The 27,754-nt window shown below is 41.5% G+C and overlaps 1 protein-coding gene across 4 annotated transcripts in view; it reads right to left on the bottom strand.

Moving 5' to 3' along the window:
* BICC1 (BicC family RNA binding protein 1) overlaps positions 1-27,754 on the bottom strand; it is a 272,218-nt gene that overhangs the window by 16,852 nt on the left and 227,612 nt on the right. For 3 of the 4 annotated variants that reach the window (XM_088450450.1, XM_088450451.1, XM_088450453.1), the window contains exons 5-16: positions 27,301-27,459; positions 23,646-23,699; positions 21,142-21,336; positions 13,668-13,919; positions 11,821-11,952; positions 9,597-9,771; positions 7,844-8,005; positions 5,974-6,170; positions 4,978-5,116; positions 4,413-4,569; positions 4,161-4,320; positions 3,792-3,831 (exon numbers count right to left, since the gene is read on the bottom strand). In XM_088450450.1, coding sequence (XP_088306576.1) covers positions 3,792-3,831; positions 4,161-4,320; positions 4,413-4,569; positions 4,978-5,116; positions 5,974-6,170; positions 7,844-8,005; positions 9,597-9,771; positions 11,821-11,952; positions 13,668-13,919; positions 21,142-21,336; positions 23,646-23,699; positions 27,301-27,459 — 1,822 coding nt within the window. The remainder of the gene's footprint in view (positions 1-3,791; positions 3,832-4,160; positions 4,321-4,412; positions 4,570-4,977; positions 5,117-5,973; positions 6,171-7,843; positions 8,006-9,596; positions 9,772-11,820; positions 11,953-13,667; positions 13,920-21,141; positions 21,337-23,645; positions 23,700-27,300; positions 27,460-27,754) is intronic. The other variant, XM_088450452.1, reaches the window with a different exon arrangement.

Below are 27,754 nucleotides of genomic sequence, written 5' to 3'. Positions count from 1 at the left end.
TGTGAAAGTATTAAAGGCGTAGAACCTGCAAAAATCTGCACTCTCAAAGTGGCCAGGAGGAGACCAATGTCTAAACCATCATGGAGAAAAGCCAGTACCTGGGAAACCCTAAACAGCTTAGGATCATACTTCCTGTGGGTACACCATTGACCAAAAGAATGCCAAACCCTGTAATAGAGGGCAGAGGCATACTTTCGTGCCCTAAGCATTGTTTGACTCACAGAGCTGGAGAAACGTTTGGCTCTTAAGATGGAAGATTGAATAGCCACGACGTCAAAGTCAGACGAGGCAAGTCCAGATGCCGGCAGGGACTCTGCATTAACAGATCCTGCCATAGAGGAAGCGGATACGGACTGTCTATGGATATTAGTTGATACTGTCCATTCCACCTGGAGAGAATTAATCTTTCCAGAGGCCTGGAATGAAACAGAGCATGCCCCACCATGTCGAAGGTGGATACCATTGATCCCAGGACCTGCATCACTGATAGAATGGATACCCTTCACTTGTGTAGCAGTTTGCGTACTCGCAATGATAGGGCCGCAATCTTGTCCTCTGGTAGAAACACCCTTTGTACCTAAGAATCCAGAAGTGCTCCCAGATGTACCATCTGCTGTGTTGAGAAAGGATTTTTTCCAATTAATGATCCAGCCGTGCTTTTGTAGGCAGGCTATGGTAAGTTAAAGATGGTGCTGTAAAACAACTGGAGTTTGTGGCAATATCAGAAGATCATCCAGATATGGTAGTATTCGGATTCCCCGACGCCTGAGATAGGCATCCATGACTGCCATTATCTTGGTAAAAACCCGGGGGGCCATTGATGGGCCAAGGGGCAGTGCCTGAAATTGGTAATGTTGTTGTAGGACAGCAAACCTTAGAAATTGTTGGTGGGATGGCGTAATAGGAACATGCAGATACACATCCTGAATGTCCAGGGAAACCATAAAACCCCAGGCTCCATTGCCAAAATAATTGACCGGAGAGTTTCCATACGGAACTTGGGTACATGGATAAACCTGTTGAGGGTTTTTAGATTTGGAATAGGGCGATGAGACCCATTCAGTTTCTTAACCAAAAATAGATTGGAGTAACAACCCCTTCCTTATTGCAACACAGGAACTGGGATTATTACCCCTGCCTGCAGCAGGGAGTGAACGGAGGATCTGTGCAAAAAAAATAAACTTTTGGGGAGGATGCCTCCGGAAAGTGATGCCATACCCCTGAGAGATCACTTCTCGGACCCATGTATCTGTTGTTGCTTGATGTCAGTAATCCGCAAATTGAAGTAGTTGGTCTCCCACCCTGGGATCCCCCAGGTGGAGGCCCGCCCCATCAGGCCGAGGGTTTGTCATCCGGCTTAGACGCTGGACATCTGGCCGGCCCAGACCTCTTAGCTTGTCGCCTGGATGTCCTGCGAAAACTAGACGGCTTGGCGGAAGACTGTTCCTTGTCCCTGAGAAAACTGCCTAGATTTTATTGTAACCGTAGATGGCAGACCTGCAGACATTGAAGCCGACAGAGTAGCTACTATCTTATCTAACTGCTCCAAAAAGTATACTTCCAGAGCCTTCTTTGATCCTTTATCAGCTTTCCAGGTTCTTAACCAAAGGACCCTGCGCACCGCTACTGAAGCTGCTGATGCTTTAGAAGCTAAAATTTCAGCATCTACTGCAGCTCCTTCCGAATAGGAGGCCGCTTCCCATATGTGGGAGATATGCATCATCTGTTCCCTGGAAGCATCTGGTAGAGTCTCTTCCAATGCTCCTGTTCATTCTTCAACAACTTTGGCTACCCAGGCTCCAGCCATAGCTGGACGAGTAACAGCTCCTGATGACGAAAATATTGCCTTAAGACAGGTTTAAATTTTCCTATTTGTAGAATCCTTAAGAGAAGATGCTGACTGAATAGGCAACGTAGCATTTTTGACCAAGTGCATCACGGGAGCATCCACAGTATGAGGTAGCTCCCACTTAGTACATTCAGAAGCTGGGAAAGGATACAATGATGTTAATCTTTTATTCACATAAAACCATTTATTGGGGTTACCCATGCCTCTTCAATAAGCTCAGCGAGCTGCTCGGCTTTAGAAAACTCAGTTTTGGCCACCTTTCGGTGTTTAAACACTGGAGCCTTTTTACTAGGGGCTGGTTCATCATCCTGAATATATAGGATTGATTTAGCCGCCCTCACCAAAGGAGGAACATCCACCGTGGATGGCTGGTCCTCCTCTCCCGAGCTGGACCCTGGAGAAGAACCCTGCGAATCATCCGATTCCTCTGATGTCACGTTTGAATCCATACGCTGAGCAGATAACTTTCGTTTAGACGGCTTAGTAACTAACTAACTGCTTTCAACAGTCAACTGTGCCATACTGTGACTAGAATGGTCATAAACATCCCTCCAAGAAGGATGTATAGGAAACATAGCATGCTGTGGACACTCCATACAAGGAGGCAGCATGGGAGTAGCCATACGATCCATAAACTGCTTAATTGCCTGAGACAAGGAGGACACCCAAGATGGCTATTGTTCACAGGCAGGTAAACCTGACTGCTGAGGTGGCTATTTATAAAAGACAACACACAAACCATCCTTTATAATATCCTGAGGGGACAACTGGCCAGACAGGATTTACTTTAAACCAGCACAGGGGCCTCCACCTCCTGTTTCCCTTTACCTATTGACATAATCAAAATTAAAGGCAACAAATGCAATACTATGTGACAGCCTTCACAACCAGAAAACACCCCCACACCAAAGGGACGGAGTGAAAAAACAGTGATAGTTATAATTGACAGCCAGAAATAAAAGCCTGTATCAATATAGCAGCTAGCAAACAGTCACATAAAATGCATATATAATATAGTTGCAATAGACTCAGAATCAACTACCCAAACACAAGGAGTGGTAGGATAAAGAGCACTATATACCTGATCCTAGGGAGAGGTATACAGGGAGACTGACCCAAACCCTTCTGAGACCAACAGCTACAGCAGCGCACGGATAGTGGACTGAGTGTCTCATATACACGAGGAGGGTAGACACTGCGACCCAGACACACGAAAACCTTTGATGGGTCTGGGTCGGGGGAGGAGCTGCCAGGGGAGCGCCTACCTCCCCCTAAGCTGCATCAACTGTCCGGGTACACTGGCCTCGTGGCAGCAGAAGTGTCTGCTGCTGATCCCTGGCGTCAGACGATAAGGCCCTGGCGGTCTAGTGAGGACGCGGACGGTGCAGGCCCTGACTGCAGCAGCATCCGTTGCCGAAAGCAAGTACTGCCGCACGTGATTCCCAGTAAGTGAGGAATCACCTTACCTGACCTCTCTGTGCGTCCGGTTGTAGTCCGGGTCCCAGCCTTGTTGCTAGCAAGCTCAGCCGTGATCCCCCGAAATCACCTGCCCTGTTACCGGTGTTGTGGCCCGGCGGAGATAGATGAAGTCGCAGTACATTCATCTTAATTCTGACGCTCAGTACTGCCAACCCAAAAACATAGAAAATAAAATAGAACATAAAATAAAAGCTTAGGACTGCCTGAGCAGTCCCCTGTTACGAAGGTGCGTCTGGATCCTGCCACACCAAACAAACAACTGAAGGCCTTTAGCTGGGGGCGGAGTATATATGGGAGAGGACCCGAGGCATCCTGGGAGCAGAAAGCTTTAACCGTTTGGTGCCAGGATCTCTCCAACCACATTACCCCCCATGGTATACCTGTGGATCCTTATGGACCCTGAAGAAGAACTATATCTTGGTCTCTCTCAATATCATAGATACACACATAAGAAATTCCATACCTTTTGTTGCCAACAGCTTCTTCTGTTCATAGTCAAAGGCCTAAAGACAGAACACAAATATGCTCTAAACACAGAATATACAAAGGTGATATGTCGACCACGCAATATTAAATATATACGAATACCGTATGTCGTGATGTCGATGCTTACATTACCGGCGCCAGAATCCAGACGCCGGTAACAATCCCGGCGCTAGCATCCTGACCGCTGGGATACCGAAGGTAGGTAGATCAATATACAGTATTGCTTCACAATACTACTGTGAGCACAGCAGTATTGTGAAGCAATAATTCTCTTTCAATATATAATTCGTCAATGTAAATCTTTCTGCTCACTAATTTTCTATTCCCGCCAGCGTATGAGGATTACCTGCATATTTGTGAACGACGACTGTGAATTAAATCGGACTCTCTCTGAGTTTTGCTGCGCAGCGCGTTCAGCTGCTCGCTCGCTTCCTGGAGCCTTCTTGTCGGTGATTGGACCTTCAGGAGAACTCATCTCTGAGTCAGATAGTAATCTTTCTGTACTACTGTACAAATAAAAGTAATCAGTATTAGGCTACTGCAAATATGGTTTGTGTTCTCAGAGTTTATGTAAGAAGCATACAGAGTCTGAACTTACTGTAAGTGAGAGTTCTTTGTGCCTTGTAATAATTCCACTGTTTGCCTCTTAGCACAGGGTACTTTGGCAGAGTTAAGCATCTGTTTGAGTTCATTTGTATTTGCTGAATGGGATGGACTTCTTGGCATCCCTACTTCCACAAATGCGTCATTACATCCTGCAAAACAATGAATATGAAAACAACAATAGGACAAACATGAGTTAAAGCAGAAATGGCAGCCATCCATCGCTACTAAAGTTCTGGAGATTTTTTGAAAGAAGTGGTTCTCGAGTATAATCTGTGTTGGCTTCCTAAGAACCAGTTCTGATAATTCTCTGTTTCAGCACCAGTGGTTATTTCAGGATCAGAGACATCACAATTACCTCATTTACGTGTACAGATAAAAACTGGTAAAGAGATGCAAGAATGGGGAAATCTAAAGTCAATCTCACATCGTTGGTTGTACAAATCACACATGGAAAAACATGATTTTGAGAAGCAGGATGAGTTTATGACCAAATATGGTTACTTAGGACACCGGTGAGAGTGTAAGATGGAGGATAACTTGTAGGGCTGTTGTCGCACCTTCTGAATCTGACTTGGGGCCTGTTTGGTCAGGAGAGCTGCGGTTGTTTGTCTGCCTAGAGGACTCTGGTAGGTGTGAGCTCATCACTTTGTCTCCCAGAGATGATGCAGATATTGTGCCATATTTCATGTTTGAAGACTGCAATATAGAAAATTATATTAGGATATGCAATTACACGAAGGAGGATACATGCCAATGTAAGAAGCATTCACTGCGATAACTAAATGCAGCAACGAGCAGAAATTCAACACTAAAGGTAACTATAATATTTCATATAAAGGAGGATATTTACTAAGCTCTGGAAAGTGATACATTGGAAAGTGATAAACTACCAGCCACTCAGCTTCTAACTGCCATTTTACAGGCTGTGTTTGAAAAATGACAGTTAGGTGGTGATTGGTTGGTAGTTTATCACTCCACAATTTATCCCTTTCCAGAGCTTAGTACATCTGCCCCACATTCTGTAGAGAGCATAAATTTCCAGCAGTCTACATACACTTGTACAAATTAAGAGTAAAGAACTAAATTCTGAGCATACTAAAAACATCCAAAATGTATTCCACTTAAAGCAAAATATTTTCCCAATAAAAAAGTATTGCAACATGTTTATTGAAAAACAAGGTGGGGGAAATCGGAGACTACAAAACACTGCAGCGTCAACAAGACAGTAAAGCAAATCGTACAGGAACAAATCATACATAGAAAAAGAATGAAAACATACAAAGTTGGTGTAAGGTGCAGATACAAGACAGGGTAGAGACTGCCCCGCTCATGAGATCTTACGGTCTAAAGCAGGGCTGGGCAATAAGCAGCCATCTAGCTGCTGTTGAACTACACATACCAGCGTACCCTGCCGCAGTTTTAGCATGCCTTGATACTTGAACTGTGGGAGGGCTTGCTCGGATGTATAGTCCCACAGCTGCTCAAAAGCAGCTTATTGACCACCCCTGATCTAGCGGCTTGTGTCAATAATATTGGGTGCCAGAAACACTTACCTTCACATGACCGTTTAATGCAGAAGCAACTTTCTTGCATTCAGAGTGCATGCTGTTCATATGAACATCAACTGGAGTCAATCCAGGGGGTGGAGATGGGGTATTTTGGCTATAGTTGGGCACCCCAGATAGAAGAAAGCTAGTTAATGTGGCTTGTGCAGCAGATGGCATCATCATATGTGGTATAGCAGAAAACCCTATAGATAAAATAAATACAAAAACATAATAAATAGAGGTCTAAATGTTAAATGATGCATTTATTTTGAATGTTCTTTTAATGTGCACGATGAGACAAATTCTATCCTTGTATAAATAAAACAAATAAACCTATCTGCAGACAATAGTGCTCGCCCAACAATTTTCAACACAAGACTTTATGGTGCTCCATAGGAGTAGTACATACAGAAATGTCACAGCTGTGTAATGTTGGTTAGACCTTAACTAGAATATACAGTATTTCACAAACATTCCTCAATGCTGGCTTTGGGATGCAGGGAACATTTAACACATTGAGAATTGGAAACTCAAATTTAATATAGAAGAATTCAGGGCATGTTATATAGAAACAGGGAAGACAGCGCATTTACTACTAGAACGTTTCGACCACTTAGGATATGTATACATTAATATTGTTTTAAAAAGAAAGTTTTTTTAGTTTTTTTTGGAGTAGAAAAAAAGATTTTCCATTCTGAAAAATAACCTTAACAATACATAAAAGTAGCTTCCATTAGATCAAGAGCGTGGTAATCAACAGGCTGAACTCTACAAAACTTTTTCTTTTTTTCAGAGAAACTAGGATCTCAGACTTTTTTGGCAATTTAATGCTATTTTCCATTCTAAAGAAAATATTGGTCAAAATAATAAATTTCCCAAGACGGATTAGAACTGCAACCGATAATTATGTCTAAAGCCACAGAGGCATATCGAAATGGAAAGTACATAACTTCAGGAATTTGTCAGAAACAACAAAACACAGGTCAATCATTCTACACAAGTCAATCTGCAATTCATTTAGGAGACCATTTGTGGCTTAAACAGAGAAGACTAAAAACAACAAATTTGAACTTTGCCTTGACATATATATATTTTTTTTTTACAAACTTGTTGCCAATTGTCATTAGTCTAAAGGTTTTAGATTTCAAGCAATCTAATATTATGAAGACAAAAAAAACATTGTTTGAATGGAAACCATTGATTAAGGATGTGTTCATTTTCTAGAATTCACAGATCTCATACATTAGGAAATTAGGGAAGTATAAAGAACAGTTTTTTTAGTTTAAAGTTTTTCAGCAATTCAGGATATAATATATATATATATATACATACACACATATTATATATATACATATATATATACATATATATATATATATATATATATATATATATATATACACACATACACACACATATATATATATACACACACACACACACATATATATATATACACACACACACACACACTTTCTCAGTTCTCTAATTTAAAGACCAGTTTCCTCACAATGTAATTTTTTAATTAGGTTAAATTAAATAATATATTTGCAGAATTTATAATTATTATTTTGCCAGGTTTGTGATCCTCTTTCATATTTAGTTTAATTTATTCTTCACTATAACCTGCCATTGTCACAGTTACCTAGGGCATTTGAAAAGAGATTTAGCCTATGACTAAAGGCTATCTAAAAAAGAACATTATTGAAAGATGCAATAAATTCCAAATCATAGGCTGCAAACAAATTGCAATGTAATATTTAATGTTCTACAAAGTAATTTTGCTACAGCTGCCAATTGGTCAATAAAGGCAGTTGCACACCTAAATATCTATTTTTGACAACAATTTGTTTAAAATAGTAAAAGTTTGAATCACCTGGGGCATTGGAGGTATTCGCTAATGAAGCTGCCCATAATGATGGACTAGGTGCAGCAGGACCGGGGCTGTGCAGTGGGCTGACCGTACTGTTAAGGGCATTCAACAGGGTATTTTGTGCTGTAGATGAATTCACTGATAGAGCATTGTGGCCCAGGAGACCTGGAGAAAACACAAAACCGCATTACTGTATCTCATTAAGTTAAAGATATTATAGTGCATGTAAAGATTTGATCTAAACTGCATATAAAACATTGTAACATAACATGCAATAATTTAACACTAGTCATGCATGTATTAAATAAGCAAATTTATGGGTACAGGTTGAGTCTCCCATATTCAAATATGCTGAAATACAGAATATTTTTAGCATGATTGAGATAGTGAAACCTTTGCTTTCTGATGGTTCAATGTACACAAATTTTGTTTAAGACACAAAATTATTAAAATATAGTATTAAATAAACTTCAGGCTGTGTGTATAAGGTGTATATAAAACATAAATGAATTTCATGTATGTACACAAACTTTTTTTCATGCACAAAATTATAAAAAATATTGTATAAAATGACCTGCAGGTTGTGTGTATAAGGTGTATATAACACATAAATGGATTCGGTGTATAGATTTGGGTCCTATTCCCAATATATTTCATTAAGGTGTGCACATATTCCAAACTGCGGTATACTCAAGATATCCAAAATACCTCTGGTCCCAATCATTACCTGTAATTGTTTTTATTGCATAGTTAACATACAACCCCCCCCTGAAAAAAACATCCACCCTTTATTTACTGCTATTATAATAAAAATATGGAGACATAATTATAGACAATTATTAAAATGGACACAAAGCACATTTTCAGGAAAAGTACAAGAAAACACAATTGTAATTAACTATTGTAGTCAAGGGGGCTGCAACTTGCGTTTGCTCAATTACTAAACAAATGTAATTTATTTTTCAGGTGCATGTTTTACATGGATTATTTGTTAGGAGAGATGGGGACAGCTCAAAACCTTTTGTCTGACAAGTTTGGTGCAGACAATGGCCTCTACTACATATTCTGCCGATCTACATTTCCTCCAGATTCTATGGGGTATAAATTTACTAAAGTGCGGGTTTATAGAAGTGGAGATGTTGCCCATAGAAACCAATCTTCAAGAAAGTGTTTGATAAATAAGAAGAATCTGATTGGTTGCTATGGGCAACACCACCACTTCTATAAACCTGCACTTTAGTAAATATACCCCTAATACTAAGCAGACACAATTAACATAACAAAAAATGGGAATCAGTGACTTATTTTCCTTAAACTTAATTTTGTGTGTTTAAAAAAAAAATTCACATATTTAAAAATACACTGAATTACAGTAGTGGGTATCTAAGTGCACCGAATGTGTTTATGCCTCAAAACAACATTGGCGTTATAAGACCAACTTTTCATAACGTATTAGTTAAAATGAGAATAGTGTGCAAAAGAAGATTCCCTGCAAAGAGAAAAAGCCTTCTCTGTTGTGTTCCTCACATGTCTTCTGTGTCACTTATACCCCATTCACACCACATTCCCGGGTCCTACCAGAAATTCCCGGGTCCATCCCGGCTTATTGCCAGGTCGGTAACGACACCGCCATGACATGCCGAGCCCGCACTTGGAGAGGAGATCCATAGGCAAGTCCCAATGTAACATCATGTTAACTTTTATTTTATTAAATACCTTTGAAAACATTTTTTATAATGCACTATACATGACTTACCTAATCCAGTAAGTCCCAAACCTGCTGTCAGGATGTCCAGACCATGGAAGGGCATTGGGCAAGATAAAGTAGATTGGTTTGTAATAGCCACCCCACTGCTGTCAAGTCCAAGAAGGCATTTTCTGGCTTCATACATATTTAAGGCATTTCGTTCCACACTCTTTACAATTACAGACTGCAACAGAAGTGTAAATCACAATTAAAGCTGTAATACCATATAATACATCATTTTAAAGAAAACTTTTTTTGAACCTAATACGCTGAAACATTTGTCATGGGGGTCCTCCTACAACTTATTTCCTTTGCAAATTGTACATCAGTTTCAGCTCTCAAGTATATTCATGAGGAGAGTGTAGTCTGATCTCTAGAACCAGAGTCAGTCTCTTTGGCAGCTTCTTACTGGTGAAGAGGTGAAAGAGGAATAGTGGTGGGTGGGAGTGGATACTGTGACTGTGGTTGCCATGGTAGTCTCATAGCACATGGCAAGCTTTAAATCAATAGTACTGTTCCTTTTATATTAATAGTAAGTTCTATAGTATGTGTCTTCTGTCTTGTGATCGGGTGACTGATGCCATCGCCTGGGGATGATGGTTACACTCTTAAGCCAGTCAAAACACAAAACTCCAGTTTATTTGGTAAAACTAGTTTGTTTTATTAAATAGTAAAAAAAATAAAATATAGCAAAATAAATCCTTGCCTGTCCAGCAGTAACTATCATAAATCTTCTCTATCTGAGTATGAGAGAACCGAGTCTATGCACTAAGCCTTGGATGGAGATAAAGTGAACGTAGATAAGAGAAAAGCCAATCAGCTCCTAACTGCCATGTCACAAGCGGCGTTTCAAATAATGAGTTAGGAGCTGGTTGGCTGGTACTTTATCTACGTACATCTCCATCCAAGGCTTAGTTAATAGACCCCCTAGTCCCTAGCATCCAACTCACAAGCATACAGCAACCATGTACATTTGCCACACTTTTAAAATGTGGTGGTTTCTGTAGGCTTGCAGCCTCATTTCCCAGGTAGTGAGAGCCGCTACTCTGTAATGCTAACCAGTCTGTTGTCTGACTGGAAAGTCAAATGACCCAAAACAGACCTACAGTAATGAAATAAAGCCACCCCTTTCTTTTTCCATTCACTCCAGTATCCTATACTCCAGTTCTTACTTGAACCAGATCTTGTTGGAAAGACATCTTTCAAACCGACAACAATTTTCACATAGATAAACCTGGGACATATATACAATCCCTTTATAACTTCACCAGTGTTTCCATCACAACTATCCATGAGTGAGGTTGGAAAAAAAAAATATATAAAACTAAAGTTTCATGGGATCCCAGCTTTAAATTAGTCCATTGACACAGATTCAAAACTATTGATTAAGAAATCCATGCGAGCACTAGGAGTTTAAGTAGGTTAATAGTTTTCTATGAACCCCAGCAAATCCTAGTTACAGTCTTGCATATGTGGTTGCAGATAATCCACAATCCCTGCTAACCTGTCAATTCTGCTGTGTGGATGTTACACTAGCGCTTGGATATCATCATTTCATTGCACATCAATGGCACAGTAAAGCTATACAGAAGTCAATATGCACATTTGTGTGCAGGGATTGGACCATCATTTTAGAAAAAGTTATATAAATGTTGGTTAACACAAAAATCAGCACCATTTTTGCAAGCTACAGTACATAGGTGTACATCAGCTCTGGGACATTAAAGTCAAAGGGGCGAGTACAAAGTGACCCGCAATGAGTTCTCCAAACACCAGTATGGAGTCAAAAAAGAATTTGTCCCCTCTTCTGAAATAGAAGAGTTTTTGGTTTGCCTCTAGATAAAGTGCATTTTCAACACTAAATTACAATTAGAATCACTCCCTTACACCGCTAATGTTTTTGAGAGAACGCTCTCCCTGGGAGACCATATGTTTGTTGAATGCACTAATAAATACTTCTGAGTACCAGAGAATCCAACTTAGGAACAAAATGAAAGCCAAAATCTAAAGTGTATGAGGTGCTCCTCCAATCAGGATCCAGCTTTCACCCTTCCCTCCCTCGGTATCCAGTGATAGTTAATGAGGCTGTCCAGCAGAGGCCCCTTAGTGATTCAGTAATAGTAGTTGTCCCAGATGAATGAAACTGGCATATATTCCCAGGTGGGTAGTAGTGATGATAGCCGGGAGATCGGTAGCAGACTGCCTTTCATGGATTTTAATACAGGAAACTTACTTTACTTGGCTGTTTTGGCTTTGGTTTAATACTGATGAAGACATCTAGTTGCTCCATGAGTTGAGTAATATATTGTGGTTCCACCTCAATCTCCTCTTTCATGTCAAACATCAGAACAAGTGGGAGACAGCCCTGGTAAAGACGAACAAATATTACCAGTCTGCACAATGTTCAACAAACAGAAATAAATATCAAAAAGTAATTTAAAAAAAAAAAAGAGGGTTTTGTAATAGAACAGTCTAAACCACAATATAAAAGAAGAATCACTGGAAATGCTGCTTTCAAAGCCACGACTCATATCAACATTATTCTTAAAATACGAATAGATGGTAAAGGCAAGATGTGATCAGGTGTTCTTCAACTACAAGTTTCCTGAAGTCTACAGTACACAACTGTAAGTACATTTTCTGTTTTCAGTAGGTGAATTTAACATGTGCTTAATTCTCTTAGAAGAACATAGCAGAAGTCAAAAATACACTGTCCCAGCACACACAGCGATTCAAAACACCACAGAATGTTAAGGTTTAATTTCTATAACATCTGCGAAAGAACAAAGCAGTGTATTAACAAAACAAAACCCATATGCGTTTTCATTATTTTTTTTATTTATTTACTCCAGTGAAAGTAATGGTGTAGAGCAGTGGTTCTCCATTCCAGTACCCTAGTACCAGTGGCGAGTGGGGATCGCCCTTCATAACACACACACCTTCTACAGATTAACACTTTGGATGGCCTCCCTCTCTTCCCGGTGGCCAAGATCTCAGTGATGCTCATAAAGTGAGGTGGTGGAGCAGGCTGAGAGCTCGGCACCGGGGAGCAGAGATAGGCCATCCGAAGTGCTAATTTGGAGGTGGTGTGTGTTGCAGGGTGATCTCCCCCCTCTGTATCCGTCACTGACTATTGCCCAAACAGGTCATGTTTTGCGGATTTCTTTATTCATGCACAGGTGAGTTAATTTGTTGGATTAGTAATTGTCCCACCTGCTTCCACAGACAGAGATCCTCAAAACATGACGTGTGGGGAGTACTTGAGAGTTGAAGTTGAGAACCACTGGTGTAGAGGAAGGGCCGGGTAGGGGAGAGACAGCGCGCTGCTCAGTATGCTATTGGCTGTGTGATGAGCTCCAGTTGTGAGAAGGAAGATTACATTTTAATTGTAGGTTACAGATCTTTACCAATGTGTGGAAATCTCATCCCCTATCAGAATGCACTGATTGGATGAAACAGTAGGATTATGGAGTGTTAATCGTTTTTATCCAAAAATACAAGAGGTGGTGGGAAGGTTGAAATGTGACTGTTCAGAGCAGCACCTGAAAGTGTCTGCAGTATGACCAATACCATGAGAAGTAATACTGCTCAGTGCGCTCATCGTTCAGACCACAAACTACTGCATATATACTTAAAAACAAATAGAATTATGGCTGTATCTGTAATGGGCATAAAGTGTATGGTGCACATGGGCATCTGGGTCTAGGGTGGACCACACTGCAGACCCTTCACCCAAAGACTATACCAGCCGCAGCGCGATTTTCCCAAATATCTGCGCATACACATTTCCATAGACTACTTAGCACGTGCGCCGGTGAGAGAATGGAGGCCCAGCATGGAGACTGCACATGAGCCCCCTCCCCTTTTGAACTGTCCCTGCTTTGAATGGATTCTTAAGTAAATAATAAATTACGGTATTTTGTATTTTTTATTTATAGGGTAAACTAGGCTACGGCATTTTCTGACACAGTGCTATCACTTAGAACTAGCCCATTTACCACCTTACATTTCTACACATGAAGGTATATTGTGTACAAGCATTTGTATTAAATTAAAACAATTACATATTAATATACATACCATGAGATATTGCCTGGCAAGACAAACTGACTCAATGGTGCCTTGGAGGTAGACCGTGGACTTCTTTAGAGGGTTGTTGGGATCCGGGAAGTGGATCTGTGCACCTGTTCGTTGCATAATATGTTTGATGTTACCACCATTGCGGCCCATCATAAAGAGGTGATGCTGAGCAGCAATGTCCAGCTGCGTGCTGACGGGAATGGCATTGGCCAGGCTCCCAGCAAGGTGCTCCAGCAGCAGTGCCGTACCTTCCTATGGAAACAAAGCAAAGGAACAACTGGGTCAGATAAAAGCAGGACGATTGCTAGTAGTGCAAATAATTCACATACTAGGAATTGTGAATAGACCAGCTTCTTTCACATGAGTGTTGGTGCAATCTACAACACTGGAGTCTTCACAACATTTAGACCATCAGGTCCTCTTTGACTATACAGTACACTTCGTGCGAAGGTCAGATAATTGTAAATAACAGTACACAATGGCAAGTTTGTGCAGGCAAAGTATTATACTGTATTTTCAGTTTTCATTGTATGTTGCACAAGAACTTATTTTTGTTTGCGTCAAAGGACAACTCAACCATAAAATGTTAATGTTTATATACTGTCTGATGATTAAAGATATTGCTATTACCATAGCTTATACAATTAAGCACTGCATGACATTTATGCTTGCAGTGACATCATTAGTAATGTTCCTGCTCTGCTCTTTACAAAACAAAACTTCTTTTGCCCAGGTAAGTGATTAAGCAGTGATAAAGGCCCTAACCACCTTATAGTAATGCAAGATACTGTAAGTATAGCAATAAAAAATAACCATCAGAATGTGCACTGCTTCATTTAATTGCAAGACAGAAAAATACCAGCATCCTAAGACGGCCCATACACGGTAAGATTTTTTACATGATGTGCATGTTTTAGATCGATCGCAACGATCAATCGTGCACATCGTGTGTGGGTTGGCATGCTGTACGACAGCGATGCGCGTCCCCGCCGTCATACATCGACATTGTAGATCTTATAGAAAAACCATAAGATCCGCGATCCATCATGCTGTTAAATAGGTAACCGAAGCATCTTGTAAGTTGCATCATTCACCATTCACAACAGCATGCGATGCATCAGGCTGAATTAAAACGTACCGAGGTGTCGTACGTTTTCAAATCGCCCCGTGTATGGGCCGCCTGAGAAAGGTCTGCTTTCACTAAACTGAAAAGAGAACACGATAAAGCACGTTAAATTAAGGCAAATTCCAATTGCCTATTTTGCAACTATAACCCCTTATCTTCTGTGTTTTCACTAGAAGTATATAAGGAACTGTATATAGACCTTAACTTCCCTCAAACTCTTGCCACACAGTGTCCTCAGTCTGCTGCTGTGTTAGTGACACAGCAGATGGGCTGACTGAATACAGAGCACTCACTAAGGCCAGCTATTAGGATAAAACCTGCTATCTCAGTGCATAAAAACAGGAAAAATACAGACAGCACGGATGCTATACTTGCAGAATCATCCAGTTAAGCGGCCCTCCAACCGTTGTTGTACTACACATTCCAGCATGCCTCGCAACAGTTTTAGCATGGTCAAATAGAAAAACTGTGTTAGGGCATGCTGGGATGTGTAGTTCTACACCAGCTGGGGGGCCGCTTATTGCACATCCCTACTTTAGGGTCTATTTCCTGCATTTAACCCTTGAAAAAAACAAACAAAAACAAAAGTGGACTTAACCATAAAATACTACTTGTACACATGTACTTACACATTAAAGGTGTATTTACAATTGTTTACTTTTTTAAAGTTTATAGCAATAATGTCTTGTATAAAGACAGGGGGTGTTTTTCTAATAAATAAAATATACAATTCCATTAAAAAAAGTTGAAGGATTTCATTGCATTCGTAGTGTTGAGAGCCTCAACATCTGTTACATCTTTACATAATTACATAGCAAGAGACCAGGTTGAAGCACTCAGTAAACTATACAGTTTACATAGTATCTGGGATTTTTTTTTCACATATTCCAAAGAACATAACTGCTGTATGTATTTATTGGAAGAGAAGGCATTCGAGCGTTTGTATTATCAACTTAGTTGGGTGAAAATAAATAAATATATTTATAATCCAAAGTGAAAAGTTACTGGATACCTCCCAGCATTGCTTGTGAAGGCTAAATCTGAGCAGGGGGAAAATGAAAGAAGGAATTTTGTTTTAAGTAGGATCTGGAATGTATACAAGGTGCATAGCACAACTGAAAACAACCTTGGACTACATTTCATGAGCATTAAACATTTTCTATACACATACAAACAGTAAAAACATGGTCACGTACAGAAAACATAAATTAGGTATAACTGATGTAACAGTCAGCACCCATTATAGAGTATATAATAAATGCATATAGCTAAAAGATTTCTCTTTATGTAATGGACAAATATCCGAAAATCTCTAGATGAAAAAAAGTCTCTGCTATCAAGATACTGTGGTCTTTGATGTAACTTCTATATAATAAAATTGAATGCTGATAAAATGATGTCACCAAATTGGAATGTACTGTATCATGGTCTAAACTCTGACCCTTCCCACCCGTGTCAGAGATGCACAGTAGAGAGTGAGGGGGAGGTGATAGAGAGGCTGTGGAGGGAGGAGAGGTGGGGAGAAAGTGTTGGAGGAAAGATATAGAATGGGTGAGAGGAGAGAGATGGAGAGAAAGAAGGGGGTGGGGACAGAGAAAAATAATAAATAAAAGCTAGACAACACAAGGAATTATAGCTAGTTTACGTATATAGAGCACGGGAAGTGGATATGATCTTATAGGTTGTCAAGCAGAACAAGTCTTCAAAATTATCACAGTCTGTAAATATCTATTTCTCCTTCATCCACTAGGGGACACTGGAGCTCAAGACAGTGGGTTATAGACGGTGGTAGAGTAAAGCCTGGCACTTTAAATAATTTAGAAGTGTGACTGGCTCCTCCCCCTCTATGCCCCATCAGCCTCAGTTTAGAAATTGTGCCCAAGAGATCTGGTGTATAGTGGGCTTTCTTCAGCCTGTTAGTATTTTATAATCCTTTCTCCAGTGAGGACAGGCAGACTGCAGCAGCCTGCCTGCTACATGGGAGCCACCAGAAAGGGACCGCCACAGCTACTGCTGCCTTTGTCCACCGCTCCTGAGTAGCAGGAGCGGTGGACAAAGACTGGGCTCTGATAGTGGCTATACGCAGCTGTCACACAGGGATGTCCACTCACCCTTCTTCCACCAGTTAGTAGGAGGTGGAGGTGAGCAGGCTTACTTACAGCCAGTATATGGCTGTTAAAGAAGCCCCCCACTAGCCCCGCAGTGAGCACACGCTAAGGGGGTTAGCGGGATCTTTCACCGCGGTAGCTGTTATAACAACAGACAGTGGACCTGGTTCCCTCCTCTACACTCAGAGAGAGAGACAGCTGCATCCCGCGCTCCCATAGCAGGGAGTTTACAGAGCCATACAGCTACTGCTGCACCCTCGCGGAGAAATTGATCCAGCAGTGCTAGTGGAGCACCGCTGTAGTGGAGACAGTAGCGGAGCACCGCTGTAGTGGAGACAGTAGCGGAGCACCGCTGTAGTGGAGACAGTAGCGGAGCACCGCTGTAGTGGAGACAGTAGCGGAGCACCGCTGTAGTGGAGACAGTAGCGGAGCACCGCTGTAGTGGAGACAGTAGCGGAGCACCGCTGTAGTGGAGACAGTAGCGGAGCACCGCTGTAGTGGAGACAGTAGCGGAGCACCGCTGTAGTGGAGACAGTAGCGGAGCACCGCTGTAGTGGAGACAGTAGCGGAGCACCGCTGTAGTGGAGACAGTAGCGGAGCACCGCTGTAGTGGAGACAGTAGCGGAGCACCGCTGTAGTGGAGACAGTAGCGGAGCACCGCTGTAGTGGAGACAGTAGCGGAGCACCTCTGTAGTGGAGACAGTAGCGGAGCACCGCTGTAGTGGAGACAGTAGCGGAGCACCGCTGTAGTGGAGACAGTAGCGGAGCACCGCTGTAGTGGAGACAGTAGCGGAGCACCGCTGTAGTGGAGACAGTAGCGGAGCACCGCTGTAGTGGAGACAGTAGGGGAGCACCGCTCTAGTGGAGACAGTAGGGGAGCACCGCTCTAGTGGAGACAGTAGGGGAGCACCGCTCTAGTGGAGACAGTAGCGGAGCACCGCTGTAGTGGAGACAGTAGCGGAGCACCGCTGTAGTGGAGACAGTAGCGGAGCACCGATGTAGTGAAGACAGTAGTGGAGCACCGATGTAGTGGAGACAGTAGTGGAGCACCACTGTAGTGAGAAGGTGTCATTAAAACACCTCCGTTCTGAGTGGAGCCTCTTTGTTTATGTTTTGCACTGAGAGTATGCCCTTTGTGGTCTCTATGGCGACCAGTGTTTGTGTGGGTGGCCCCTGAGTGTGTTATGACATTGCCCACAGATGTTGCAATTTAGCGGTCATTTCCGCCAAGCCGGTAGTTAAGCGTTGTGGCGATGTGTGTCTGTGCTCACACGTCCAGTGCCTCATGTGTACCTCTGCCTGACGTGGCTAGCACGAAGTCCGCATTAAGCGCTCCGTTATGCTCTAACTAGGTAAGCTCTTTTTGCTCTGGCTGTGCAGTCATGTACCTCATGCTGCAGCACCTTTCTGATAATGTTATCACTCGGCTATCCACATAGACTCAGGCTGCCCAATCCGTTGTAATCTTTTTCACCTTGGTTTTCAAATATGATATCTTTGAAAGCTATTTTGTCCCATCACTATAAACCAATTGCCGCAACTTAGACTGTCGTTATGGCGCATATTCACTGTATGTATCATGCATGATGTGCATCTTGTTTTTTTGTTTATTATTATATGTATATATCTTTTCCGCTCCATTCACGTCTTTTTTGTTTTTCATTTTTAGTGGAGCCTGTTAGACTTTGTCATGATATTGTTTTCAATTTCATCCCCAGGTGCATTGTTTTATATCTTTTTCAAGCATTTATATTGCTTATCACGCCTGCCTTGAGAAAGGTTCTCATGCAGAACAGAAACGTTGATGCTTTAAGTGGCAGATTATAAATGACACCATTTGTGGTGAATTATAAATATGCATTATTCTAAATAAAGGTTGGTGGTTTAAACCTAAGTGGTGAGTCCGGTTTCCGCCCAGCATATTTATATATTGGAACCTCCCCTATATACTACATCTGTGCTTACGTTAGCAGGTATGCTTTTGTATAGAAATTATATCTTATGTGCTCACTTCGGCAGCACATACATCAATTGCGACGCAGTCCTCCCGGAACGGGAGCTCTCCGAACGTGCTGACCATCTCTGTTGCCCAAAATAAGAAGCAGGGACGCCAAGAACTCTAGCGCTGTGCTAACTGAAGGCTTAGCAGTGGCATGGCTTTTCCTATAGCCCTGCTTGCAGAGGGGGTCTTGAGCTGCGGAGCTTCCCTCTGGACAGGTCTTCCTCTCAATATGCTTGCCTCTATCAATAAAGAGTAGCACGCAATTTAGTGAGGCGTTACATGTAATCAGCGAGTTTGTACAGTGCACCCCACATGCACAGTAATTTTACTGTAGCATGGCTCCCTAAGAGTCTGATATTTTCTGAGGGGACTGGGAACGTTTGTTGTTCCTAGGCGAGCGCTCACAATAGCCCGCCATTTTCTGACATTCCCTTAAGCTGGCCACACACTAGACCAACTTACATCCAACCAGCCAACTTGTTGATTGGTTGGAATGAAAATCTGGTAACGGATGGGAGTAAATGATGATCAGCAATTTGCTCCTAAATGCAAGAAAACAGATGAAAATGGTCATTCAGACAAGTTAGTTAAATGTTTGATGTAAACTATTTGTTCAAACAACATGTTTCGTCCATTTTACAGCGTTTGGGAGCAAATTGCTGATTGTCATTTGCTTTCATACCTTAAAAGATTTTCATTCCAACCAATCAACTAGTTGGCTGGTTGGACAGATAATCTTTAGATGTGTGGCCAGCTTTAGTATGGTTAGCATGTTTTGTTACTTACGCCCCAGTGTAGACCCGGCCCTGCGTTACCCCGGACGTGGGCCTCGGCGCCCCTCCCCGTGACCCCTGAGCTAATCATGCTTCAAGCTTTAGACTAAAGCTATTATGGCCTAGTGGACTAATCATAGAGCACACTATCATAGCTCACTTTTAAGGGGCAGTACTTCTCCCATAAGTGGTGGATTATGTTACACGCTTCTGCAACACAATGTGTAGATGGATAATATAATATATTATATATATATATATTTCCTCACTCACTGACAACCAGTGACAACCAGGTAGTCTACGGACACACATGAACAGACCAGTTTTGTTTGATCTCGAAAGCTAAGCGGGGTCAGGCCTGGTTAGTACTTGGCTGGACAGCCGCCTGGGATTACCAGGAGCTGTAGGCTATGCATAGGTTCATATATATTTAAATCTTGGGTGCTTGCTTCGGCAGCATGTACACTCATGTTTTTAAGCTGGATTTTAAATGTCCTGCGTACAATAGCTTAGGTGGCTCTATAGACTAGAAGGGATGCAGTCGGGATGCCGACGGTGTAAATGCCGACCGTCGGCATACCGACTGTCTATTCCCGGCAAGTGTCTAATGACCGGCGTCGAAATCCTGATGCCTGTCATTAGACTTACGCCGGGGGCCCGACACCCGACTTACCGATCGAAGTGGGGGAAAGGGTTAGGTTAGGGGGCTCCCGGGGGGGACTTAGGGTTAGGCACCCCCCCAGTAGGTTAGGGTTAGGCTAGTAGGCTAGGGGAAGAGGGGGTTAGAGTTAGGCACCTCTCCGGGAGACTTTGGGTTAGGCAGCAGGGTGGGGGGGTTTATGTTTAGGCACTTGGGGGGGAGGTTAGGATTAGGTTAGTAAATAGATAAAATACTCACCTGTCGGAATCTTCACTGCCGGGCTTGCGCTGTCCATGCGGCCGGCGGTAAATCATACGGATTCCATTTTAAATATCCACTGCAGATAAATTGGTGTTTTGGAACAGTCAGCCACGATACGGCTATTATAAGGCTCCATTTGAAATCAGGCATGCAGCTGTATGCTAAATCCCCTTATTTGCTAAATCTCCAGACAAACTATATTAAACCCATTAAAAATAAATATTTTAGATTTTTAATTTGGGTGGGGGAAAAAGTTCCACTGCATCAGCAGTTCAGCATGACATAGCATTTAGCATCTTATGAATGCCAGGAGATTGATTTCATTAAAACGCTGATGCCTTATGTAACTTCTAAGCATTAGGGTTGGAACAGGGCCATACATCCGTACGAGAGACAAATATGAACTCTCTCTATACCTTTCTGAAATTCTTCTTTCAGGATGAGCTGTTTCACAGCTGGGAAAACATAACCGTGATTGCAAAACGAACCTGGCCGCTGACAGAGGGCCGATCTGTAATACGTCCTTGGTGTATCGTTTTCTGAAATTGTGTAGCAGAAAATTACCTTAACAGCGCTGGTGTTATTCTGGGAACCTCTTACGATAACAGTGGCACCATACACTCTGGAGCGCTGTTTGAAGGAGACAGTTATGTTGTAGGTTTGGGAGATGTGCTGGATTGTGGGAGAGTTTGGATCTGGGACGGGTTGCAAAATACCAGCTATGGGCAACTCAAACATCAAAACCAAAGGCAGCAGCTCCTGCAGGAAAACCAGACACCGTTATTACTGCAAATGTAGTATAAGTTCCTACATTATTATATATCTTAAATAAAATAAAATTATAAAATGAGCGGTCACAGATTCAAGGTCATGAAAATGTTACACTACAGTAGATTTTTCACCATAAAGAGCTTAGAAAGGGGTACTGCAAATGGAGGGTGCCATCTTGATGAATTTGCTAAATAAATGCATTGCATCAATAAAGATGGTCATCACCTACAGACAGCCCTATCAATACAGGTCCCGATGTCACGTTCTACATCTATGTAATTTTTCTGTACTGGTTTTAATACAAAATAAATAGTAATAACAATTGCGCAATAAACCAGTAATCTGCAGCAATTAGAACCATACAAGAGTGAACATCAATGCTCCTACATTCACAGAAAATAAAATAAAATGGATACAATTGCGCTGATGACTGGAAAGATGTAAACAATTTTATTTAATTAAAATTCACAATTTAACATGAAATAAAGTGTCACAGTGCATCATTTCATATAAATAAATATAAAGTGCAAAAGGTTGGAGATTAAACCAATATTCCTAATATCATATCATGAGGGAATGATGTCATGAAAAATGAGATGAAATCACCCAGTTGTCATATTACAGGATGAAAAAAAGACATACCATATGGGAATGATAGTGTGTGAGAAAATAGGTTTTAAAGGCATCCAATTAGGCCATTCATCAACACACCATCAAACTTAGCCCAACAATGAGTCCTTTTGAAGTCCAGGTACCACAGCAAGGCATGTACTGGTTTTAAGCTAATAAAATGATCTGCACTCAGTTTAGCAGAAACAATGCTTTACAGTAAAACTTAAGAATATTTCATTATTATATATACGGTGTAATGATAAAGGTAGTAACAAAAACCCTACAGATGTGTCTTCATACATCTAGCCTCAATACACCACGCAGCTCGACTTGCCTGGTGCGAGAGAGCCGCCATGTCACGGGCTACTCTGCTTTCATCAGGCGTATTTTTTTCCCGAAAATGCGCCCAAGTCACAATGCGACTAGGACGCACCAGCAGACTGTGCTGAGTAACTTCATATGCGACACTTGTATATCTGTATGCACCTGAGTCTGTTTATGAAGCACAATGGAACTTCGAATTAAAAAAACTGCGGGCGCTACATTGTAGAACTTTGTATACCGATTTACAAACTCAGACACACACAGATATAAAAGTGTCACAGATCAAATTAATCAGCAGTGTCTGCTGGTGTGTCCTAGTCACATCGCATTGCAACTTAGATGCATTTTCTGCAAAAACAGATGCAAAACAGACACCCATCACTAGCAGAGTCCCACTGGACCTGGGGCGCGAGGAGGAGCTTTTACGTGACTACAGCAAATATATGTAAGGACACATCAGTACATATATTTTTAAAATGAGTTCTTGATGACTGAAGCATTAACAAACAGATTTTAAATATATAAGTGTGTTTACCAAGTTGTTGGAACTAAAATGATGACATTGCAAATAGGGCTAGACCATGAGGTCAGCAGTTTATGACCTTGGGAAAAAAAATTTTTCCCTGATGTCAAAAATATCATTACTTACAATGACGTGTGTACAAAAGTTATTTTGTGGAAAAAAAAACACATGGAGAGAAGTAATACAAACTTGCAAAAATCAAAAAGAAAAAAGTATATATTTTATACATATTTCCATCTCATAAAGCAGGCTTTCAAAAACATTTTTGTTCTCAACGATTTTGTTGACTAGTAACTGAAAGTGGTGCGCTGCGCAAGACATGGCCAAGGAATTTTACATGGGACATGCTGTAAATGCCAGCTCCAAAGTAAATAATCTTTCAGTACTTCTGCCTGCGTGTATACTTTAGTATTCATCAGCCGATCAGTAATAAATGATGAATGGAATAGCTGCATGCCGAAAGGTGGTAGATTGGGCTATAAAAATCATAAAATGTTTAAAAAGACTGATGAGCGGAAAACCACAAAGCAATGAAGAAAACCTGAAATATGTCACTGAAGAATCCAAACCATTTAATAGGAGTTTTTCCAAAACAGCACAATGGTATTCATCCAAGAAAAAAAAAAAAGTCTAATCAGATGTTACAGGGCATCTGTTCCTAGAACAAGCAACAACTGAATATCAGACTGATGAAGAACTTAACGGTAAACAGGAAAACAAAGAAAAACATAACTATTCTAAAAATTTACAAAATTATCAGTGCAAATAACCAAAGCCTAACAATGAATCGGAAATGTCTGCTACAGGGATTCATGGCAAAACACTTATTTATACTTACTCTTATTCGTACTCTGGCCGCTTCCACTCCTGCGGGTTGTCCTGCAATTGATACCTGCAAGAACAGACCATTCTATTACTATTGGCTAAAGACAAAATTGTGTGTTTGTGTCGCACAGAACTTCGACTAAGCTCCACTGAGGCAGGGACTGAGCAGAGTACAAACATTCTCTGCACTGTGTAATATGCTAGACCTATATCAATCTTACCTAATTTTTATAGACATCATCTTTGATTAGAGTAGCCAGAGTGGAAGGTCCAGATGGGAGGCATATTGGGCATGGTGCATTGTATTGAGTCCTCACCCATCACTGTACAATGCCAGTGTTCACTACAAAGCTTCATTCGGCAAGTGGCCAGGATCTGAGACTGTTGGTATACTCTCTCCTGGGAGAGGCCCTATTATATGGGAGTTTCTCGGACACTGTTGGAGAGTAGACAAGTATGCCCTATATACATAATGCATGATAATAAAATAAATACTTCACCAACACTATCTGCCAACCAAACAATGAACAATTTAATTTGACGTATTTTCACCAAACCTTTCCCTAAGCATTTTACCTCCTGCAGATTTAATCAACACATAAGTCCATATTCTAATATACAGTCAAATATACAGTAAATGTTGCCAACACCTGACTGCCTTAAGATCTCTACAATGTCTAGTTCATCTTTCATGTCTCTTATCACCTCTCCTCGTCCCGACCAGACCAGACCACTGATGTGACTGCTATTTCTCTGCAGACGGCTGCTTTTTATTGGTGACTGCTGTCTTACAATAGCTACAAACACTTTCTGGCACTAGCAGCTACAATTACTATTCAGTTGTCTTATGTACAATTTGTTCTGAACACCTTTTAGAGTGTAAGCTGGACAGGTCCATCATTACCTCCTGTCTATTGTGGGATGTAGTTACCATACTGGCATAGGAATGTCAACAGCAGGGATTCCCGATGCCAGAATCCTGAATGCCGGCATCCCTACAGTAAGTATTCAGGTTAGTGGGAGTCTAGGTAGTGCGGAGGGTGGTGTTAGGGTTAGGCTGCGTGGGGGGAGGGGGAAAGGGGATACCAGGGCCGGCTCTAGGGGTGTTCGATCCATAGAGGGCGCACCCCTCCCCACTGTTCCACCCGTGGGCCGATGTGGACCGCGGGTGGTTAAATCATGACCTGCGGCGGTGCCAGACCCTGGAGTCTGAATGGATGCTAGAGAGGGCTGGGGGAAGACCAGCTGGTGAGGCTCCCTCCAGCCTGACGTTATTTGGAGGCGCGACATGCGGGTACGCCTCCAAATAACGTCACGTAGGGGGCGTGGCCACACACCCATTTTCAGTTGCGCACAACTTCGCCACGCGCGATGTTCAGGTGCACTGTAGAGAGCTGGCACAGGGTGCTCCGACCCCTGGAGCAAGCCCTGGGTGATACGGTTAGGACACTTACCTGGTTGGGTCAGGATTCTGACTGTCGGGATGTATAATTTTACATACAGCATGTAATCCCAATCCTGCTCTTTTTCTATTATAGATTTAACATGAAACTATTAGCACATACAGTGTGCCGGACGTCAAATAGAACAATTAATTTATTTAGTGTCTCAGGAACTCTGATAGACCTATCACATTTTTTGGGGAGAGAGAGAAAGAGAGAGAGAGAGACCACCTCTGTTACTTTGAGAGCTGACTAATGAGAACAAACAGTAAAGAGACCACACCTTAGTCTGGGAAATCCCTATTTTACTCATGGGAAAAATTCATCTTCCTATTTTCTTAAATTGTTATATAAAAGTTATTGTGTCTACAATCAGTGGGAACTTTTCTATTTTATGTAATAACATGTTCAGCTTAGAGGAGAAAAAAATGAAACCACCATTATCCGAATAACACACAAACCTAAAAACGGTCTCAAGCCGTGCGCTACAACTATTAATCTGTGGTTAAGCATTCATGCTACAAATGTCTGTGGGTTTGAGGCATGTTAAACTACAGTAAGACCAGAAGAATACTGGCAAGGATGAGTAAAGTTTATAGAACAAAATCATGAAAGCTAATGATTCACCACAATTGTAGTAAATAAAAGCGTGACAGTTTACTTAATGGTTACCTACTTGAACATAGTATCACATAAAACTAATACTAGGTAAAATGGGCATTATAATCCCTGCAATATTAACAGCGGTAAACTGGTAAAGTACGTTCTACAGCCGCTTTCCATACTTTATAATAGCAGTGCTCTCCCCAGAATTTTATTTATGCCGAGTAGCATATGAGGTAGCCGGGGAAAGAGAGATGGGGTGGGGTGTTGGAACGCAGACCGAACCCTATCACAGCAGGTGAGCAGCAGCCTACCATGCTTCTTCACACCTCCAAAAAGAGGAGGCTGTGAGGCTGCAACGCTTGCCTCTAGTGCAGGATGGGCCGGTGTCCAGATGGAGGGGGTGGCCAGGATCCTCCTTACGTCGGGGGTGACTGACACGGTGGGTCGGTGTCAAGTGGGGAGGGGGGCAGGGCTGCTCCGAGCTACACTGTGACGTGGCCAATAAGTCACGCTGCGTTGACAGTTCTATATAAAACGCCTGTGTCACATTCCTGGATGGCAGGGAAAGTTTGCTGGGTGAACTGCTCGAGAAATATAGCGCGGGGAGAACAATGATAAACAAAATGCTTCTTTGTTATGGCATTAATGTCAGCATTGCTAATACCATTTATAAAGCTATGGTTATAACAAATAAATGAAAGTTTGTCACGAAAATAAAAGCTTCACTTTAATATATAGCAAGATAACAATAAACTGCCTAAAAGTTTAATCAACTCAAAATCCTTCTTAACAGGAGACATCAGGCCAAATGTAATGGGGTGAGTTCAGAAAATCTGAGCATTTAGCAGTAAACTCTCACATTGGTCGAGGTTTATCTTCAAAATGTGAAAATATTTGGATGAGAGTTTGAATCGTGAGTTTTTTGAGCCTAAAAACATGCGAGTTTGCTCTGTTGCTTTGTTCTCAGACTCTATTACATTGGTCGAGTTTAAAAAGTGAGAGAGTTTACGGCTAAACTCTTACCCTAACACATTTTGCCCATTGTCTTTATAAAACTAAAGAGGGTGCATTATTCTTCACATTTTGCTCTACAATCATACATTTTGGGTGCTTCTAATTTGTACATTTCATATTAAGGTCTAGTGATGCCGGGAATGAAGACACGGGTGTCAGGAGAGTAGCCATCACCTTCACACATGTATTACAGTAGGTCTATGGCCTAATTAACAAAAGTGCTTTTTCTGATAAAGTATTTGTCTGATAACGGTTCCTATGATTACGGACATTCAATACCTTCATAGGCCAACAGTCAATTTACCCAGTACTAGATTTTGGGGTCTATTTACTAAGCAGTGTTAGGAGACAGAGTGAAAAGTGATCAGAAAGTGATAAGTGCCAGCCAATCAGCTCCCAACTATCATCTCACAGGCTGTGTTTGAAAAATGACAGTTGGGAGCTGATTGGCTGGCACCTTATCACTAACTTATAACTTTTCACTCTGTCTCCTAACACTGCTTAGTAAATAGACCCCTCAATCTTTAAAATATGAATGACTGGAGAGGTCTGGCACCTCTATATGAAGCCACTATTATCCTAGCCCACAGTGGCTGTCATAAGTACCTGGTTACTCTTCTCTGTCTGATTATTCCTGTTGGAGTCTGGGAAATGAATGTGGCAGCCGGTTTCCTCCATCACTTTCTTGATGTTATTGCCTCCTTTACCAATAACATGTGAGTGCTCTGTGTGGGAGACATCCATCTTTAATGTGACCCGGTTACTCTAGAAGAAATAAGCAGCATACTGAATATCCAGAAGAAAAATATGTTACATACTAACCTCTATGGACATTTCCAAGTAAAACACTCATATAATCTAACTTATGTATTCATTTAAAGGAAAGATTTATATACACGCAGCGTTACATTTATATTCCAAAGTGAAACGCTCCAATTGGATTGGATTATTGTGGGAACCACTGAAGTATATTGTGTATACAGTAAAGAGGACAAGAATAAAAGTAGCAAATGTCTAAAACATCACAGAAATGCAAACTGTAAGAGATCGTTTTTACTCT

The sequence above is a fragment of the Taudactylus pleione genome, unplaced genomic scaffold (genome assembly GCF_031769625.1).
Source record: "Taudactylus pleione unplaced genomic scaffold, aTauple2 ptg000518l, whole genome shotgun sequence".
NCBI lineage: Eukaryota > Metazoa > Chordata > Amphibia > Anura > Myobatrachidae > Taudactylus > Taudactylus pleione.
Note: the sequence above shows the minus strand (reverse complement) of the source record. Positions and strands in the feature narration are given on the sequence as shown.